Below are 22,657 nucleotides of genomic sequence, written 5' to 3'. Positions count from 1 at the left end.
TGGAGAGGAGTAAATCCTATCCAGTTTTTCCTTAATCAAGTTGGGTGGCTTCTGCTTATTCGTCCAAGTGAATGAACACCCCAGAGCTAAAATTTCAGTCAAATTTTCATCATTGATAAAAAAAAATTTAGTCCGGGCAAAGCACTTGAACCTCGAAACACTCCTCCAATTTTGTCAATGGCATCCAGGAGTTCATTAAAGTCACCCAGTATAACATACAGTTCAGCCATATTTTGCAAGTTAGCCCCAAGGGTCTCCCAAAACCCTTTTCTATCCAAATAGTTAGGTGGAGCATAGATGAAGCATGCCACATAGCTCCTCCCCTCTACCCAACATCGCACAAAAAACATTGAATTGTCTCAAAAGAACACTTCCACTTTGCAATTTATTGAGTTAAGGACTAGAAGCCCCCCCCCCCCCTTCAACCCTCTCAATCCTTTACTTTCTTCATGTCCAGTCACCAAATAATGTCTAAACAATCCTTTTTTCTTCTCCACAAACTTAACATGATCTCGACACTTGGTTTCACACAGGAAAACTTAATCAGGTTTATGTTTTTTCAAGGTTTTTTTTAAACATTGTTGAGTAAATGAGCCATTTATTCCCCTCACATTCCAAGTCATGAACTTCATTGTTATCCCAAAAAGCGAAGCAAAACTGAGGGCAATATTCCAAGAGTCACAGACAAATTTCCACCTTCTATATCCCCAAGAACAACATTAAGCATAGGAAATTTTGCATACTATTTCTCAGAAAGTGAAGTACCATAAAGGGAAAGCTAGAAAAGAGCAACAAAGTAGGTTCCAGCTAAGCACTCTCATATAGAACATTTGTACGAGAGCAAGAAATGACTAGAAATTATGCAAAGAACCTATTCCTAGATTTTCTTATCCAGTTTTTTCCTCCATATATTAAACACAATAAGAAGTCGAAAAACTCAAAGTACTTGTGATATGGAAAGACCTGAGATAAGCTCCAGGGAATGCCAGCATCCGATTCCTTCACTGGGTTAGGAAACACACCGTGCGCCATCGACTGATCCTGTACCATTTGTTGCATAGGTATCCCAGAATTTGGATTAAGAAGATAGCGAGCCTCCATGGGCCCCCATGATTCGCCAAACATCACCTTAGGATCCTTAGAGTCCCTTAAAAAAAGCATCAATGAAAGGATTGAGGCGTTCAAAGGGTTGCAGCTGCGAAAATTCAGGGATATCGGTATTTTCGGACGAGTTCCTTCGGCGCTTCCTATTAGGATAAATAATGAACTCATCGGGATCCGATGCTTCCACCACCTAGGGAATAATCTCATCAGTCTGAGTACTTGCTTCACGGGTTTTTGGGGAAATCGCAGCCACTGTCGTTTCACTTTTGGCTCCGCCTTCGGGCAATCGCAGTTTGACACGAAAGTCACCGACTGAGTTTTGAGGGCTTTGATTGTGACTCGCTCGAACTTTTCGATTCTCTCCACAGCTTTCAGTACCTTTTTTAAAATTTCAGATTCATTAATCTTATCACCTTCCTTCCATTACCTCTGCAATTTCAAGTTGGATTCCTTCATTCCCTTTTTTCTTTTCTTTTTTCTCAGTTCCATCATTTTTTAGTTCTTCCCGCATCACCTGTTTCCCTTTCAATTTATGTTTCTGCTGCTTAGATTTTAAAAATCCAGAAATCTCCAACGATCCTTCTTCTTCTACCTCACCTTTTCCTTTCTCAGCATCAAACACCTCACAGACACTGCCATCGATCAACGAGTTCAACCTATTTCCCTGCTGCTCCTCCCTAATTTTTTTGTTACCACACTGAGAAAACTCCATATAGTCCCTGCCCTTGCCTCCTGCATCGATGACCAAAGAGTTCCCATTTTCTTTATCCGCTTCTTTTTGAACAACCGATTTTCGGTGAGTTGTTGTAACTTCCCTTGCAGCCTTTGGATCCCTTGAAGCATCTCGCCCCACTTGACCCTTTAGATTCAATGAACAATTTCTTTCATCACCCCCACTTTCTGGGTTTTTCATTTTCTCCTGATTTTTCTCCTGATTTGTCTCCCGAATTTTCTTGATTTCTTGATTTTTCTCCACTGGAACAGGTCCGTGCTTCACAGAGTCATCAACCGTCCGGCTTCCACTAGATCCCTCCTTCACTTGCCATTGATTCCCTGCCCCCATCCTTCTCACCATCAATGGCAGAGTCAGAAGATCTTCTAAAGCTTTTGTTGACAATAACGATCTTTTCCGAATCTAATTGGAGATGTGATAAGATTTCTGTATATCTTATCCCCCATTCCAACCTGCGGTTCCCCTACTGTACCGATCGACGGACATCTTCCCGCCGAGTGTGTAATCTTCCCACAAATTTCACACAATGTCAGCAGTTCATATCTAACCTGAACATGAACCCATTCGTCACTACTGCTTTGGATTTGAGCGAATAGTTTCATCGGATTATTTGTATTAAGCATTACCTTCACCCTAGCCAAACCCTCAGGTAAGTTCATACCTTCTACCTCCAGTTGGATATCCACAACCTTCCCCATCTCACTTGCTGCCTTCAAGATCAATCCATACTCAAAACAATCGAATCTAATCCCTTGTAACTGAACCCATACAGGTAATGGAGGCCTGGCATCTCCTCACATCTCCAGTATAGGCTTCAAAGCCAACTACAACAAACCATTTCCCACCCACCATGGCGCTCTCGACATGACCTCGTTGCTGTTCATTTCCAGTGCAAATGTTGCCCTAAAACCATATCTGCCCATAAGAGAGATATCGATCACCCCTATAGGAACCCACAGCTCCATTAGGTACCTGTAAATCTCTGAGATATGTTCATTTTTATCTCCCACAACCTTCCCATACATCATTCTGGAAACCAGACCACGCTCCTCAAACTCAGAAGGACCCGACTCCTTCCACCCCTTGAATGAAGCACCGCCCCTTTGTCCCTCCTTGTTTCGAGTCCGATCTCTCCCTTCATAGCCGAGATTATTTCCCACAAGCGGATTCTACTGAGAACAGAAGCCTCTGACATTCAAGTTCCTTCCCAGATGCGCCATCAGACCACAACCTCTGAAGAAATTTGAGAATAGAAAGACAGAGACCAGAATGGCAAGTATTACCGGAACTATCAACTGCAAAACGACATTGGGATTTCTTAAACGAAGCCTTTAAGGGAACCGACAAACAAGTCTTATTGTTTCTGGGTAAGTATAACTTGGTTTCAGACCGGTAGGCTGCAGAAAGAAACTTTCGGCTGGAGAAATAAATGCACTGCAACATGATTTCGAAAACGAATTTTAAAAACCAGAGGAGTTAATAGAGTTGTTGGTAGTCACTGTAGATGAGAGGTATCATAAAGGTCCATCAGAGGCTCAATCGATTCTCCGTCCATACTTCTCAACCCTACAACAAATATGTGTAAGTGTGTGTGTGCATTTCCTTACCCATGTGGAGTCCCCATTGCTGTCATTCCCCAGCTAGAGCCTAGCTCATGAAGGCTGAAGAGTCGTCGATGGGAAGAGAGTGTTGCGACAGAAAGATAAAGCAAAAGAAAAACAGGGGAGAGCAGGGGATATAGAAGGAAGAAACCATTTTTTTGGATGTAAAGTCAACAAAAAAGTTTTTTTGTTACGGGAGAAATGGACAAAGAAATTGTAGGACAAAGAAATAAGAGGATCAGAAAATGAGAATTGAGGATTGCCCAAATTAAATCAGAATAAAGTTGCTCCAGAACTGAAACAGAACTAAATGAGAATCAAAACAAGCCAAAGTTGAAAACCCAGTGTTGTAAACTTAGAATTAGGGGTGTCAACGGTGCGGTTTGGAGCAGTTTCGGGCTGAAAAACACCTAGCCTAAATACGGGCCATTAGCAAAATAACGGTTTTGGGCCGGTTTCGATTTGGTGCGGTTTGGGTTCGGGTTAACGGTTTAGACTCGGGTTGACTAACGGTTTATGGTGTGTAAGAAAAAGAACAAGAATAAACAATTGATTATCCTGCAACAAAAGCGAAAATTATATGAAAAGCAAAGTTGCTATTGGTCAATTTCCATAAAAAAAACCCCACACATTCTATAGAAATCAAGAACTTAGTTATTAAGTAGTAAAATGACTATTTGATATTTGAATTCATATTTAATTTTTGTAATTGTCTATATCAACTATATAATGGTAATATAACAATTCAAATATTATTTAATGTAAAATTACAAAACGGGTTATAACGGGTTGCAGTTCGGTTTCGGGTTGGTGCGGGCTCCACCATCCTCAGTCCAATTACGGCCCATTAAGGTTCGGTTTGGGCCGGTTCAGGCTATTACGGGTCGGTACGGTTTGGTTTTAACGGTTTGGGCTACAAATTGACACCCCTACTCAGAATACTAAAACATCTTTAACTTAAAACTAGTTAATCAAGTAATTTTCCCAATTTTAATCAATTAATAAAACACGACCCAAAAATACTTGGTTCAACCCAAATCGATGGGTCCCACTTTTGAACAACGTGCCTTACTTAAATAATGAATTGCTACCATCACCGAAAAAGAAGGGGGAAAATGAATTTTGCTGCTCTGCCATCACCGAAAAAAGAGGGAGAAGAAAAGGAAGAAAAAAGGTAATGAATTCCTACCAAGTTTTCCAGTGACTAAGAAATGTTCATGGAGTATGTACTTCGTCTCCGGTTCCACTGCAAGTCTCAAGCGTGGCAGAACTCTAATCTTCCCTCCATTCAGGAAAATATCTCTGGCGAGACTATCTTTGCTTCAACAGGGCAATGGAGGTCCATCTGATCCCAAACCTTTCAATACCAAGATAACGCACTACATGAGGAATGGATATGTGAAAGAAGCTCAAAAAATGTTCGACGAAATGCCTCACCGAAACACTGTCACATGGAATTCTATGATCCGTGGTTATTTCAAGAACAGTAACTTCCAGAAGGCCTTTCTTTTGTTTCATCAAATGCCAAATCGTGATCTCTTCTCTTATAACACTATGATTGCTGGGTTGATGCAGTACGGTGACACTAATGGTGCCGAGCAAATTTTTGCACAGATGTCTGTTCGTGACGTTGTTACTTGGAATTCCATGATTGCTGGTTATATTCGAAATACTTTGATGGATGACGCGTTTCTGTTGTTCAATCGAATGCCTTCACGGAATGTGATTTCCTGGAACTTGGTCATAACTGGTCTAGTGAACTTGCAGGCAATTGATCTAGCAGAGCAGTTGTTTAAAGAAATGCCGATACGAGATGTTGCATCCTGGACTATCATGATTTCTGGGCTTGCAAGTGCTGGACGGATGGTTGAAGCCCGTGCACTTTTTGAGGACATGCCTTTGAGGGATGTCAAGGTGTGGAATACAATGATGGCTGGCTATATAGGAAATGATAACATTGAAATTGCAGAAGGGTTGTTTCAGAAAATGCCAGAGCGGGATTCAGATTCTTGGAACGAAATTTTAAATGGGTTAGTGGGATGTCAAAGGATAAACGATGCTATGAAGCTATTTTCTGACATGCCCCATAAGGGTCCTCGATCATGGAATTCAATCTTGTTAGGAATGATTAGGAATGGGCTAGTTGAAGAAGCTCATGTTTTCCTCGAGAAAAACCCATATAATGATGTTGTTTCATGGACAAATATGATCATTGGCTATTTTGAAATAGGAGATGTTGGTACTGCAATTAAACTTTTTGAATTGATGCCTGATAAAGATGAGACTGCATGGAATGCAACAATCTTTGAACTGGGGGAAAATGATCATGGTGAGGTTGGGCTAAAATATTTTGTTAAAATGAGAGAGAAAGGCCCACCACCTGACGAAGCTACGTTTACCAGTATTTTGACCATTAGTTCTTACTTGTCATCCTTAGATTTTGGGAAGCAATCCCATGCACAGATAATAAAGGCAGGTTACGATTGTTTCATTGCAGTCTCCAATGCAGTTGTTACCATGTATGCTCGATGTGGAGGTATGCATTATGCTTTCTTGGAATTCTCTTCCATGCCAATCCATGATGTCATTTCATGGAACTCTATAATATGTGGATTTGCTCATAATGGAAATGCTATTGAAGCCCTGAATATGTTCAAACAAATGAGATCAATAGATGTTAAGCCTGATCAAATTACATTTATTGGTGTTCTATCAGCTTGCAGCCATGCAGGTTTAATAGATCATGGTGGGTATTATTTTAACTTCATGAAATACAAGTGTTTTCTTCGGCCAACATGTGAGCACTATACTTGTATGGTTGATTTATTAGGAAGGTTTGGTATGATCAATGAGGCTGTGACTTTCATTGGTCAAATGAAATCAGATGGAGTAGAAGTCAGCTCAAGTGTTTGGGGAGCTCTACTTGGATCTTGTAGGACTCATAAAAATGTCAAAGTGGGTGAGATTGCTGCAGAGAATATTTTGTTGATGGAACCTTATAATGCTGGTGTATATCTAATCTTAGCTGAGATTTATTTGAACTGCAAAATGAGGGATGATGCGGAAAGGGTTTGGAGTAGGATGAAGGAGAGGGGTGTGAAGAAGCAACCAGGATGCAGTTGGATTGAGGTGAACAATGTTGTACAGGTATTTCTTGCTGGAGATTGTTCACACTCTGAGTCCTGTAGTGTCTACTGTATTCTAGATTTACTAAGAACTGAGATGGAAATGAGTTTCATGGAAGCCATTCTTGTTGATTAATCATTGACTCTTGTTGCAAAATAATTCTCAACACGGTAATGGTTATCAGATACAAACTTTCAGAAGAATAAAATGGGTGAAGTTTATGCTTCCTAGGCAGGAGATGAACTTTAAATACATACTTGGCTTACAGGGCAATCAGTTGCATCTTGCAACAGGCCATACATGCAGCAGCATGGTAGGGTACGTGAAACTTAGCCAATAAGTCTCATTCTAGTTCCGATGCTGACATAACGATACCTAGGAAGAGAGAACAGTAAGAATAAGGGAAAGTTACTTGATAAGCTACTTTTGGCTTTGCTTTTTACAAAATCAACATGTATCTTTAGTTTTTTACTTCAACGAATCTGACCAACATGAGTTTGCGCATTTTGGAAGTAGCTTAAATGATGCTTCCCGTACATATGACATTGTATGTCTACTAGTTGAATGTGTACCTTCTTAAAATTGGCTAAAAGAAGATCAACTTGTGCATCCAAAAGTGTGACCATCTAAGATGGATTGGATATTATTTTTCCAAAAGAGACTAATAGAGAGTTGCACTATCAAGATGAGATGTTGAGAACAATCAATATTCCACTGAAATTGCATTCTTCAGGGTAAACCCCGAAAGCTACCTGAAGCTACTTTGTCCTATTTTCTGTTTGGTCTCTTTTGAGTGGCTTGTGTCTATTCTCTAGGTTTACTACATCTTATCGTAGATCCGGAAGTCTTTGTCGTTGAACTCTATCATGGTGGTTTGAGGTAAGCAATGGTACTCTCAAGTTTTTTTCTTCCTCCTGTCAAATTTTGTTTTAATCTTTCCCTTATTTTGATCTCACCACATCTAGAATCAAAATCCTTCTCAATTCACCACACCTATAGTTCTTTGTAATTCACGCTCTTCCTCTTTACACCCTCAAGTCACGTTTTCAAATATTGATTTCTTAACTCATGCCTCAGAACATTTTTCTTCTTCAATGGAGAACAACTCTCTTTTTTTCTTTTTCCTATCTACATACGTATACCCCTCCTTGGTGTATTACTTTGCATTTGTTGATTCCTGTTGTTGAAATGCATTTCTTTTTCTTTTTCCATGTTGTTGGTGTTATTCACATTCAATACCATGTTGTTGGTGTATTCACATTCAATTTATTGCTGTTCAATGTAAAACAAATCAAAGAAATGCATCTGTATTAGATCTAGTATTGTTTATTAAATAGCAATATAAGTGTTTGATGTAATGCCCCAATTGAACAGTAGCCTTTTATATAATGCAATGCTTCCAGTCTTTGTTCTGTAGCTCAATAGGTGTAGGCAATGCTGCGTCTGTCTGGATGGTGCATTTCACTGATTTGTCACCACAAAGACATGTGACACAGAGCTCTGTAAGATAACTCTTTTCCAGCTTCACCCAGCCCCCATGGGAAAATATTTTGGGAAAATTACATGATCAATCAAATTTGGGTTTCCTTCTATAGAATTACCCATCCAATTTTTAAGTTAACAGAACTAAGTTATCTCCTTCATCATTCTCTTCCACATACCATTGCCTCTGCCTTTGCCAACTCTACCACCACCTCAGCACTAGTAACAAGGCCTCCCCTCCCCTCTTTTTCCACTCCCGCTTATCATTTGAGGGCTACTGATGTCCCCTTCATCAGAGTTTTATTGCAGTGCCTGTGTCTGTCATTCCTCCTTGATGATAGTTCGACATAAACACCTTTTGACCCGAATTCTGATTTATATTCCAAGTGGGACTTTGCTTTGGAGGTTTTCTTTCTCCTTCAACGCTGCATAAATGGTTCACTGCCTAATAGTGAAGCTTGAGCATCAACTGCTAAGGATGCCTTTCGAAGAATTCAAGACATCTGAGGCCCTTCCACCAATGTGTAATCTCCTACTTCCACATCCTTGGGCATCGTTTCCTTCTCCTCCCTGCGATTGCCCCTATTTTTTAACCCAGTTTATGCATTGTGTCCATATTGATAAACCATTGAATCCCTAAGTTCTCTATGTTATCAACTCTTGGACTGACTTAAAGAGTCTCTGTTCTCTGTTATTCTTAGTCTTGTGTATCATGTGTTAATATTGGATTACATTAACATGGCAGATGACGGTACATGAGTCCGTAGCTCAAAAAGGAAGAGCACCTCTATTTGTTCCTGACAGATGGTGGCTTGAGTCCACCAAGACTCTAATGTTGCGTTTAGTTACCTGATTCCATGGAATAATGGTTCCAGCTTTTATAACTGTTTGATTACCCTGGATTATAGATCCCCGTCGGGATATCTTTTTCTTCCTCATTCTGATTTTGGTTTTCGTATCACCAATCTTGGTTCGCGCTCTATGGCATTTCCACTGAGTCGATCAGGCTCGACGACCGGGAGAAGCAAAACGAAATCAGGATTTGGCTGAAAAAGAAACAAGGCTATTATTCCAGCTTTTATAACTGTTTGATTACCCTGGATTTATGAATCTATTTGGAATCAGGAATCCCATGGAATCCTCACTTTTGCCCCAGGAATTCTTTGGATTCAAGGGTTTGAGGTTGAATCCAAGGATTCGAGCCCTACCATATAACCCATCAACCCCTGGAATCATCTCTATTGGGCCCGATCCATCCAAAGCTTGCGACGATGCAGAGAGAGCTACGAGACACTTCGAGAAAGGGAGCTGCAATGAGAAGCTTCGACAAGAGAGAGTTTTGATGAACAGGGAGCTTCGACGAGAGAGTGCTGAATTTCTTTCCTTCGAGAGACAGAGCTGCGACAATGGAGAGGTATGTTGATCTTCGAACTCTCTTTCACTCTCCTTCGAACTGTCGAATGGTTTAGGGTTTAGAGGGATATGTCCCAAATCTGTGTTTTCTTGGCTTGTTTTTGTTCTGATTTAGACTTTTTTTTTGACTTCTTCATTGTTATTTCTTTTCTTTTTTTCTTTCCAGAACATATTTGTATACCTTTTGCAGATTGAATAATGTACTGGCTGCTCTTCTATTGGTTCATTATGACAACCAAAAAAAAAAAAACCATATTAGCCCCCACAAACTCAATTTTCTTTGCCCTAACCTCAAATAGCTAATGATGTGTGTTCTTGTTCTTCCTCTTCTTTGCAATAATGTGACCGTTCATCTGCCTCATAAAACCATTTGGCAAGTTGTGATACAAGTGAAGAGAACATAGCTAGCTAAGACCTTACACAAGTATAATTAGAGTCTCTCCTCCTATAAGTCATGATATTAGTCAAGAAAACATAGCTAAGACTTTTAATACTTGTGTCTCTACAGGTTTGCTTGTCACCACTTCTTGGCAAGGTGGTTGAAGTCCTTATTAGGCCCTTGTTTTAGACACATTTGAAACCATCACCAAGGGAAAAGAAGGGAGATCAGTTCCTGATAGCTAGTTGATAGAGAAGGGCAGATCATGGTTAGTTGACTGCTAGGTTGTTCTCTTATTTCTAACGTAGTCAGTAGGGTTTCTTGTCTAATTTTAGTATATGATGCCATGAGTTTACAAACAAAAATGCGTATTTAAATTTGTTTTTCTGTAGCTGAGTTGATTAAATATGGTTTTATGAAAGAGTGAAAGAGGGTTAAGATGTGAACCTGCATGATCTGTTCTTGCTTTTGAATCGTAATGGCAAGTCAAATTTTATGTGATATATGTATATAACAATTTTATTTATTCCATTTTATAATCTGGATTAGGTTGCATTTTTCAATAGGTACATATATAAACAGGAAGCTGAAGCATTTTCTCCCCCCCCCCTTCTTTAATAGGTAATATAAATTATACATTTATTGAGAAAAAGAAGAAAATAATTACAAATCAGAGGAAACTTTCCATGAGAAAGAGGACAATAGCCTGAAACCAATAAGCCACAAAGGAACTACAAAAACAAAATAATCAGATTAGATGGGAACATTGGTGTAGATTTGTCTATGAAATTTACCAATATTTGATCTGTCAGGAATTTAGTTACACAATTTGGATGAAAACTGATGGAGTGAAAGAATGCATCTGTTGACTGTTGAGTTGGAAAAATCTTTAAAAAAAAAAAGAGGGAATGTTGATTTTTAGCTACAGCTTGTCGTAGATTATAAAAACGAAGAAAAAAGTTCTTTTTCTAGTGCATATTTAGGGTAGTTTGATCCCATTTAGAGGCCCACACAACCCAATTTCCAGAGTGATCAGATTAGTGATATTATATTCTGCTTCATATACATTTGCCATCTCTGATGCTGGTATTTGGATCATCAACCACACGAAATATATGGTCATCATAGCATTAACAAGGAAGAGATTGTTTGTTTTATTTGTTCTCTCTGCCAAATATTCACCGAGGTTAATTCTTTGCAGATGTACTTGTGCTGGTACTGAATATTGTTTGTTTCGGCTTTGAAGAGTTTTGTGGTTGAATTTCCTTTTTTCCTGGAATTGGGTTTGTTGAGTGATGTTTTTCTCTAGTGGGTCATTTTGAAAACCTTGTTGGGGTGAATGTTGCACTCTACCTTTGGATTTTGTATGCTCCATATGTGATTAGGGGTCCTGAGATGAGATTGGGATGGGCCTCAAATGTTTTCTGAAGTGGTCTAGAAGAGAAACAATTTGAGATAGTTTTTGTTGGAAATATGTCTATCAAATCCAGCTTGAAATAGAATAAATGACAATTTATTTGCTTGGTATAATTGTGCAGATGTTTGTCCTTAGGATTATGCATCAAAACATTTTCCAATTGGGTACAGAATAGGACCTAAGAGGTTTTCTCAGTTATAATTGTGGTTGAACACTGCGGATTTTGCTGCACTGAATATTGTCATCTATATTTGGATTGGTCTGCACAAGTTCTTTTTCTTGTTCTTCTTTCCCTTCTCCCCCTCTCCCCCCCCCCCCAAAAAAAAAAAAAAAAAAAAAAACCCTTCTAGCTTGCTCAATTTAAAGTACTAAACATGAGGCACAAAATAAAAACTAACAAGGAAAAGCATGGATTTTTCATCTAGAATTTGTAGGTAACTTCAACATTATACTTTCTGTTGTGAATTGTTATACGTTCAATGTACATGACTAATCATTCACATCAACAGGCCCATCCATCTCTTCCATGAATATTTTTTGCAATTGGCATTTCTTCATCAATTGTATTCATGAGGTCCACGGATTTCATGTTCGTTTCTGTAATCAAATTTTGTATATGTCATTCCATTGATTTGCTTTAGTAACTGCATTTTGTAGCCCTTGTTTTCACTTGGGATTCACTTGCTTTCAACCTAGACAACAATATAACAAAGAGAAATATGTTTACAAGGCTTCAACAAAGTTATGGTCTTTCAGACTTGAGCGGGTTCTTTGAATGTTCAATTTTAGAGATGGTAAAATGTAAAGTTTTAAATGACCAATTCTGCATGTTTGTGTATCTACCAGTCTTTTCCTTATTTTCAGGAAGTTACCATGCCTGCCATTCATTATCCATGTCAACAGATCATACCCATTGGCAAAATTTTATTACGAACTGCTGATTTATCTTTTCATATATTCAACCTTTCTATTGCACACCCAAAAATTCTTATCAGAACCTAAAGTTTTCGATGCACAAAAAATTACAGAAAAAAGTCATGGCAACGTGAGCTTCCTATTGCTCTGAAAGTTGAAAGATAGAAAAACCAGAACATTGCTGTTATACTCAGATTTCTGGAATGGCCCAGAGAGATCACCTCAATGACGAGATAATAAATAGAATACCTTGAACCTTTCTAATTTGAAATGGTAGCTGTTTGTTGTTCTGAACCTCAACACTGTCAGATTTGGAAGTAATTTCCAATAAATTAGTTGGTTGCATCTCTGTACTGGGGCTGATTTTGTTCTCAGATTTTCCTCTTAGTATTGCAGTTGTCAGTTTTCATCCATGGTTTTAGCTACTCTCTAATTATGTCTTGTAGCTTTTGTTGTTTCAATCTGTATCATCAATGTGGGAAGGGTGGAGATAACGGTCTTCAGCAACCCCAATTTGCTGAAATTTCTACAAAGGTAAAGGCCTAGTTTGGAACAACTTATGAACTGGAGCAATGCAAGAATCATTATCGAGTTTGGAGAACCAGATTTAGAGCACTTTTGGATCTGCAAAATTAGGGTGCTCAATAATTGAGATATGATTGAGGCCCACCATATTAGTCTTCATTTCGAGTATTAACCATATCAGGCGTATTCAATTACTAAATCATGAATTGAATCACTTGTTTTTGAAGTACATTAACTTTTGACATTCTTGTATGATTTTCACAGAAAAAGAAGAGAAATATTGGAAGGAGCACCGTGTCCTTCCAGTTCATTTTGAGGTTGCTACATGGTTTGACAATGAAATCACTACAGGTAGGGATGCTTCTCACCCAGCTTACCTAGCCAGAGAAGACTAAGATATTGTGGATATGACATTGAGTGATGACATGGAGGAAAATACTCAACAAACTCCTAATCCACAAAGGTCTAATCGTCGAGGAAGGCCACAATCAAGTGCTACAACTGGAATTTCAAGTAGAAGAAGGGAGCAGCTGAGAAATTCTCAAGTCCATTGAAATCAATAGCCAAAACATTCTGCAAGTTTGTTGCTGCAGACCCACTGGTAGATCTTTCAAAACAAAGATATCAAGGGGTGTGGAAGGAGTGGGGCAAATATAAGTTTCATGGAATGCGATTCAACTGTTAAAACATTCTCATTTGTTGGTATCTTCTTCCACTTTGTCTTCTCTATTTGAGACTGTTTTCATTACCTATCACAAGCATCTCTCACATGCTCATTTATTAAATCAGAATTGAATTTGTTTAAAGAAACATGCTACTACCTACATAGGTTATAAAATGAATCCCATTTCCCCGAACTCTCCCATTTCTATTTATTACCCTTCCCGTGTGAAACTTGCAAGCTCATTTTTTCAACCCAAAAAAAAAAATAACAACAGAAATCTTGCAAGCTTATTGGTAAAGATCTTTATCAGTTCCTTGCATATTCTCCAGTCTAAACTTCTTAAACATGGAATAAATGTACCTAAAAAATAAAAATAAAAAGGAATAAGTGTAAGCCTTTTTGAATAATTATTATTAATATTATGGCATCTAGTGGAACATTCAATAGATTGTATACTTCGATGTTGGAACTATAAATTATATGGAATCCATGTTTGCTCGTTTAAGATATGATGCAACAGATGATTTGTGAAGTAAGATATGTAGCAACCTTATGGACTTTATGTCACAAATGATAAACCCATGATTCTAATGTTGAATTGCATCATTCTGGCTCCTTCAAATCTAAAGTTTGAGCCCCACAAATATATAAGTAACGATATCATACTAGATACTAATCATGGTACCACTAGTGATCTGAGTGACACTTTTAGACTTCAAATGCTTGCTCAAATTTTACTTATTGCTGACATGGAGTTTTTAGTTTTTTTTTTTTTTTTTTTTTTTTCTTTCAAAACTATAATACATGTACCAAATTAGCAGACTTAGAGTAATGTAATTGGTAAAGTAAGGCAACCAAACAGTTTTTCACACTAGCTCAAAATGGAAGCATTAGAGATTCAGGATAACTAAACAGCATTTTGCAGTATGATTCATGACACAAAATCAAGGAAACCAAACAATTTTTTACTAGGTTTCATTGCATAGGGTCAGAATAACCAAATGGTTAATTTTGATGAACTACAATTATATAAATATGGATTCCATGGATTTCAAATCAATGCAAACATCCATGGAATCAGGTAACCAAACGTAACAGAATGTATTCATTGCTAGTTTATTTATTATTTTCTTGCTAGTCTTGAAAATATACTTGACTAGTTCGCAAGACTCACAGTTTTTCTCCTTTTCTCTATCGCTACTACCTTCTCTTACCAAACAAACACATCATGAGATAATTTTTCCCAATCCATTGATTTATAACTACAAATGTAACCATTAATTAAAGTAAAAGGATAATCTTTCTAAACATGGTAAATTAGCCATCATAATCTCTAATGAACTATACGTTTATGGAGTGTGTAAAAGGATAATCTTTCTCAATTTTTCTAATATTCTCCTCTCCTCCCCCCCCCCCCCCCCAAAAAAAAATATTTAATCTGACTTCCCCCTTGATGCCATTCTTGGATTCCTTACAAGGCTGTGGGGGCCCCAAAAATATTGTGGAGGTGGAGTGGGCCTCCACGGCATCATGGGTCCCACCTGTTTTAATGTAAATAGCTCCACCTCATTCTGCTATGAGTTTTGGAGGATGAGGAGCCTTTCCAAAGCCCTAGAGCTCTGGTTTTTCATTTTTTGTCTTTGGGTTTTTAGATGCTGATGAGCACATTTATGTGTGAAATCTTAGGGCATAAAGCATGCATTTTGTACACTTAGAGTGAAGTTACCTTGGGTTTTATGTTGTTTTTGCAAATTTTAGGACTTTTCAAGATTTAAGCAAATATTTGGAGTTTTTGGCTTGAATCATGCTATTTTACACGTCAAGAAGTCCATTCAAATTCTCAAATGTGAAAATGGGCCTGATCTGGAGCATGATGGGCTAAAGATGTGTGATTATGGGCCAACTCCGAAATATTGAAGAGATAAAGAAGACAAATTTGATCTAAGGCTGAGATTTTAAATCAAATCTACAGAGATATTATTGAGAGAGTCCAAATGGAAAAGAATCATTGCATACCTCAATATCTTATTTCCTATCTTGGATTTAATTAAAGAAAGAAAAAGAGAAAAAAGAATTATATTCGGAAAGAAAAAGAGGGAAAATCATGTTTTTGAATGCCTCTGTCCAGTTTGAAACCCTTCATCGAACGGTCATCCGATGTCCGACCGTGCTGATTTTTGGAAGAGAGCTTCACGACTACTTAAACCTCAAATCCAACGGTGGAATTATGCATCTGATCTCTCTAAGTCAGCGCGATTAGTACGTCAAAACCCTAATTGGCTTAGTCAAATAGAAACCCTGAGTTTTATTCAAATTCAATCGTCCTTCATATCTCATGTAAACTCTATAAAAGGAGAGCATACTCCATCAAAGGATAAGGTGTTCTAGAGCTTAGTAGAAGCATTCTTTCTTCTCTCTTCAGTTTATTTAGGCTTTCTCTAGTTTTCTTTGCTTGCATTTGTGAGATTTAAATTTCTAGATTCAATGTTTAGGTTGAATTTTTTTATGTAATGCAATTCAAGTTCAAGTTTCAAGTTTTTAGATTTGTTTTTCTCTGGGTCTAGCAATTGCAGATTTAGATCATTCTAGATCTAGATATGGTTGTTAGGGTTGGTTGAGATTCGAATCATTTGTTCAATTCGCAAGTAAGTAACCTTCTTTATTAATCTTCTCTCCTCCCTCCATTCCCGCTTCTATCTACCCCTCCATATTCTTAATTTAGGATTTACTTTCAATATTATTTATTGTTCTCCCTTCCCCTGGATCCTTGATCAAAGATGCCTACAGTCGTGCCTCTCTTTGGTTAAGGCTTCCTTTTCCTTTTATTGCTTTGTTTATTACTTTGTTATTTACTTTCTGTTATTTACTTTCTGCTTATTCATTCATCATCTCGGACCACATAACCGGAGCAAGCCTACAGTCGTGCCTCTGCATCTGGTGACGGGTGGTATTGCATCTATATTTTAGCTATGAACTAAATTTTACTAACTGCTTTAACATATTAACTGGTTTTACTTTTTTTTTTTATTGTTCACATTTTTTTTTTCTTGTCTTTTATTTATGCATTGATTGTGTTTAATTTATTTTTTAGTTTCAATTCGATTGCATTAGACGTATAGATTATGATCGTTTAGTTTAGTTAATTAGTTAACAAAAATTGAATCATTCCACTCTCGCATACTATTAAGAAGTTGAATTCTAAGTGGTATATCTCCTTGAGATCGACCCGTTAGCTACACAATACCGTGCGCTTCCGGTTACTTTTAAATTTCACAGACAGATGCAGTTGAAGCTTTGTCAGGCTTTTAACCCAAAATAGTTTTTGGCTTCCTATATTGAAGCCTGTTTGATTTTCCACCCACTTAAACCTTTTTTCTTCTTTTCATCATTAACCCTATAGAGACTATATTCAATATTGGGGAGGGGCATAATGACATTCCTATCACGGTCCTTACTCTCAAAAAATATCCACAATGGGGGGGGGGTAAATGCTGACATTTCGCACCGGCAAGAAGCCAAATGAGCAAAAAAAATTAAAAAATGCCCAAAATGAGGTTTTATTCAGAAATTTTTTTAAAAATTGGGCCCACTAGCCCTAACGGAGCTCCGCCCATGCTTTCAAGCCGCTACTTTGCACCTTCGGCAATTCTAGTGATCTTGAAAGTTTGTGGGACAATTATGTTGCCCGTTTACATAGGAGTTAGAGTACCAATTACAGCTGATATTTTGTGCACGAGATGAATTTGGTGCTTCTAGAATTTCCCAATATTGTTACATTGTTTGACTTTTACAAAGTCTCCTTTGTAAGCTGTTATTCTATTTAAAAAGATAGAGAAAGTTGGTTGTCTATCTTCACTTGACTAGGGTGATCTCTAGTTGACTTGGTTCATATTTATCTTCATGAAGGATGTAGGTAAGTATCTAGTTGCATTCCCAATCATCTGCAACATAGATAATTGCAAGATTCCGCTTACTTTTTCACAACGATTTTGCACCTATATCTGCACCACGTAGATGTATGAAATATACAATAAAGAATATTCTACAAGATAGCATCTGTCGGATGACCAACAATTATGGGGGAGTCGGATGCGTAATACCTTCCCACACTAAGTAACCTAATAATTAATCACACCTTTAGATCAAATCTAAATATGAAATCTAGTAGCTTTTATCTTTTCAGGAATAAGGCAATGGGAAAAGGTCTTAGGCGATAATATAAGTAGAGAGTTTAATTAAAATCACCATGAAATGTTACTCCACTCCTTTAGCAGCTCTCTTGATCCGCCCTGAGGATCACCTCCAACTCAAGAGGATCCGAAAAGAACGCCCACGAGTCCGTCAACTCCAACTTCACCCCAGACATCCTCAGTAGTCCTATCGCCAGTTTAACCCCCTAGTCTACTTAGTGGTGATATCATTTTAACCTAATTTGCAATTTGATTTCCTATGTTTCATATTCAATTAAATAATGTGTAAGTGCATTTGATTTTTTAACCCTTGTGTAGTAGATATTAGAGAATGCCATGAATAGTTGAAGGCAGACGGTTGGACGGTACGAATATGATGTCATAAATTTCAAATACTTTATAAGTCTCCCATGAAATTTATCCCATTATTTGATATCAACCATTTCTCTTATTAACAAAAGGAAAGAAGGTTGTCAATTTGTATTTCTTGCAGGGTACTACATTAATTGGATCTGTTGCAACAGCTTCCCAGTCTGCTTCTCATCAAAATCTTCCTTGAAAGTAACAAATCTTCATTATTGTGCTTAAAAAAGCGGACTCAGACCTTCCAATAATCATAGAAAAAAATTCAGAAAAACTCGGTCAAATTTGCTAAATTTCGGCTGGTTCACCTAGGGGCGACGCTTTTTCTCCGTTGAAATCGATATTTACAAAGATCACCAGAAAATCGTCGAATTTTTGACAAACCAAGGAAAAAATGTCGAAAATTTCTCGAAACAACGAAACTTCATAGAAATTCGTTGGCGGCAACATCTTCAGCAATGAAGTGTGCCTTTCGGTAGTACAGTTCATGGCTAATTACTACTTATGTTCTTCAGATATGAATGAGTTGTAGCTTCACAAACAACTCCTTATCTTCGTCATATTCTTCTCTTTCAACGAGCTGTAAGCCTGTAGCTATTTCCTTTTTCCAGATCTTAACTCCATCAGAAGAAGAAATACAAGAAGGAAGAGAAACGTTGAGAGAGAGAGACCTAGACATAGTTCTCTGCTTATGCTCTTTAGATCTGAACTCCATAAATACAAGAAGGAAGAGAAACGTTGAGAGAGAGAGAGAGAGAGAGAGAGAGAGAGAGAAGACAGAGTTTGTTGGTTATGTTCTTCAGATCTAACTCCATCAGAAGAAGAAATACAAGAAGGAAGAGAAACGTTGAGAGAGACAGATCAAGATAGAGTTCTTTAGGTTTGGAAACTTGTGCAACTGATTTACAAACACTGTTGAAGAAACGGATATCTTCAGCGAAACCTTGGCGAAATTCTCCTGATTCACTAAGGTGTAAACCGGCGAATATTGCCGAAGTTTTGCACCTTGCCTAGAATAATCATTGTTGAAAACATGGACTGAGGTTTCCTAATTAGAATAGAATTATGTTTCCTCATAAATCTAGAGTTTTATTTCTATATTTCCTTTTCATACTTAGTATAAGACTTAACTAGGTTGTAACTATAAATACCCTATTGGGGTCTTGTGAATAATATACTTTTAGAGGAGCAATTCCTCACATTACAACATGGTATTAGAGAAGGTTTTGTTTTCATCCTAAGGTACTGTATAATTTTTTTTCTCTTCTGAAGTCGCTATTCACGTGTTTGTTTTCTTTTTGGGTATCCTGGAACTGTATATTGGGTGATTAAGTGCATGTTTAGAAAAATTTTGTCTAAGGAGTCTGGTATTTAAGCGGACCAGTTGTGTCCGTCTTTCCTAGAAATTTCTTGGTGTACTTTGATTCAACAATATACCAATTGGAGGTAACCTGATGAGATACTTTTCACATGAATTAGTGGGAGTAATTTTGAAAATATTTCAGGGATTTTTTTGCAATTTGCAACAATTTTAGGGGACTTTTTTGTAAATTTTGAAAAAGTTCAGGGCCTTTTTTAATTTCTCCATGCAATTATGGCTGATCCCATATCTCCTTTATTTGGTACATCTGAAGAGTCTCCCATGTCTTCCATTCATAAGGATCGTGAATTTTCTCCGCTTTAAATAACCACTGTGAAACTTAATGGGACAAATTATCTTAGATGGTCTAGTTCAGTTTCCCTAGTTGTTGGTGCTCGTGGTCTTACTGGCCATCTTGATCGGACTTTTACAAAACCTTCCACACCTAGTTTGCAACTTTCCAAGTGGTATACAAATGAAAGCTTGGTCATGAGTTTTCTCATCAATTCCATTGAATCTAGTATAGAAGAGAATTATCTCCTCCTTCCTGATGCGGCAACTATTTGGAAAGTTACTAAAGATACATACTCCAGAGTTGGCAATGATGCACAGTGCTTTGAAATTAAACGGAAAATCAATCAGTTACAGCAAAAGGACCTTCCTCTTTCTCAGTACTATAACACTCTTCGGGGATATTACCAGACTTTAGATTTCTATGGGAAGCTTACACCGAAGAACGCTGAAGATGCTATCGCCTATTAACAATGGGAAGATAAACAAAGAGTTTATGATTTTTTGGCAGGATTGAATATAGAATTTGATCAAATTCATGCACAGATCCTTTCGAGAGAGATTTTCCCTTCTCTGGCTCAAGCCTATGCCATGGTAGATACCGAGGACAGTCGAAGGACAGCTATGGTACACACTCAAACATCTGATAGATCTGCATTGGTGGCTGGTTATGGCAATAATAAATCTAGTTCTAGTAATTTTTGCCTTCCAATAAAGTGCGAGTATTGTGGAAAAGAACGTCATACAAAGGACAAGTGTTGGAAGTTGCATGGATGTCCAACAAATTCCCGTGGAGGAGGTAGAAATGGAATCAAGGGCAGCAATCAAACATCTGCAAATCAAGCCAGTTCTGACACCTGAGTACTCCAACACCTCTTTCCTCAGATGAGCTCCAACACCTTTGCCTGACTCATCTTCTCCAGTACAGACTTCCAGTACGAGTATAGCCTCTGTCATTGATCCCTCTATTGATCCACAAATTCCCACAAGTATTTTTGGTTGTCACAATGTCAATTTGACTTATCCCTCCTGGGTAATCAACTCTGGGGCAACCGACCATATAACAGGCTCATCTACTTTATTTCATACTTATTCATCTGTCCCTATTGCTCAGGATGTTCGAACGGCTGATGGGTCTCTCTCCCCTATCTCTGGGAAATGATCTATTATCTGTTCGCCTTCTCTTACCTTATTAATGTCATGCATGTTCCTAAGTTTTCAGCTAATCTTTTATCTATTAGTAGCCTTACTCATGATATGAACTGCAAAATAACTTTTTTTCCTTCTCATTGTGTGTTTTAGGACCTGGAAACAGGGCTTACGATTGCGTGGGGGGGAGGGGGGGCTCCTGGGTGGGGGGGGGCCCCCCGGCGCTCCCCCCCGCGCGCCCCCCCCCCCCCCCCCCCCCCCCCCCCCCTTTGGCGGGGGCGGGCCCCCCCGCCCCCCCCCCTTTCCCCCCTCTCCCCGATTGTAGGCGGGAGGGGGGGGGCCCTTTTGGGGGGGGGGGCGCCGGGGTTTTTTCGGGGGGGGGTCGGGCCCCCCCCCCCCGCTGTTTTTGTTGGGGGGGGGGGGGGGGGGGGGGGGCCTGGCCCTTTTTTTTTTTTTATTTTGTTTAGGGGTGTTAAAGGAAAAATTTAAATAAAATTTTTTTGGGGGGGTGGTTTTGTGGGGGGGGGGGGGGGGGGGGGGGGCCGCGGCCCGGGGGGGGGGGGGTGGGGGGGGGGGGGTGGGGGGGGGGGGGGGGTGGTGGAGGGAATGATTTTAGTCTATCAACAATAATAAATACAAATATAGACAATCAAGAGCAATAAATGTTCAATAAATGAATTAAAGAATTACAGGAGTCCAAATACTCCAATAACAATAATAAATGAAAGAATAATGAATAAAACGAATACGAATTCAGCGGAAGCAATCAAAAGAATTATATCAGTTTCTTTCCAGTTTCCTTTTCTAAGGCTAATTAATGTTTTTCATGAATTTCAAGATAGGGTGTCCTCCAGTTCTTCTCCATTCGCCGAGCGAACTTTCTAACCACTTTTCATCTCTGACCATCAATAGGTGCGACAAGCGCACTCCATGCACCCGCAGGAGCTCCCGCACAAGCTATCTCCATTTCCCACTGCCGGTGCCACATCCTCTTCATACAGGATGGTTCCTTCATAGGAAACCAGTCCATCTTCCAGTACAATTCCTTCTTCTGTGCAGGCTAATAAACATATACAAAATAAAGGAGTGAGTTCTAGAGAATTCAGTAAGAACAATTACAAATCCCATCAATTATCCAACAAGGCATAAATGCATAAATGACATGAATGAGTGCAAAGTATGAATGATACTATGATTTCTAACTATGAAGGTCTCTAACAGCTGACATGCTTTAAGATATACACCAGCTCTCCTCTGGGTAAGTCTAGTCACTTTGATCCGGCAAGGACTGGTTACCTTTGTAGGGATCCTGGGCAAAAAGGGAAAGTCCACACCTGGCTCTCAAACCATGGCTGGGGTTAAGTCAACACTCTCTCACCACGACCATTGGTAATGAGTACTGGCGCATGTCGGGGTTTCTAATCCAATGCAAGGTCATACTGGTAACATGTCTACATGAAGTCCAGATACATCCCTTATGGCACCAACCAACTCGGTTCAGTATCCTTCGCAACCTAGGAATGAGAATCCTCACGGACTGGCTACCGCTGTTGGACTCCACTCCTTAACCCTATGGTCATCCACATATTATTGGGGCAGAAGCTCTCATGACTCCTCATGACACCCGGTCCGTTCCTTGGACATCCATGAGCCCAACCCTAACATATGCAACCCTACCATTTATATGACTAACAGTGGACCAACGTCACATCACTGTCATCACGGGTCACTCGTTTTCAATCCCCCTACCGAAAGGGTAGTAGCATGTGGGGTACCTAGCCATGCAATTCTGGACTCTACCTAATAATGTCATCAAACAGTCATGACAGTGTTGGAGACATCAGCAGGCATGTGTCCCATTCCACAGCCCTCCGATATCCCAAGCTAAGATATCCCAAAGGAATACCTCATCCATCAGAACCTCACACTATGTATCATCAGTATA

At 38.8% G+C, this 22,657-nt stretch overlaps 1 protein-coding gene across 1 annotated transcript; it reads left to right on the top strand.

Moving 5' to 3' along the window:
* The first annotated feature begins 4,558 nt into the window (after positions 1-4,558).
* Positions 4,559-7,095, top strand: LOC149024005 (uncharacterized). The gene has a single exon (XM_089142870.1). It carries the CDS (start codon positions 4,663-4,665, stop codon positions 6,697-6,699), a length of 2,037 nt encoding a protein of 678 aa, XP_088998996.1. The 5' UTR covers positions 4,559-4,662; the 3' UTR covers positions 6,700-7,095.
* The last annotated feature ends 15,562 nt before the right edge of the window (positions 7,096-22,657 follow it).

This window comes from Hakea prostrata, chromosome 2 (genome assembly GCF_041222555.1).
Source record: "Hakea prostrata isolate BN-2017 chromosome 2, UWA_Hpros_2, whole genome shotgun sequence".
Classification (NCBI taxonomy): domain Eukaryota; kingdom Viridiplantae; phylum Streptophyta; class Magnoliopsida; order Proteales; family Proteaceae; genus Hakea; species Hakea prostrata.
This window is presented reverse-complemented; position numbering and strand designations above follow the sequence as displayed.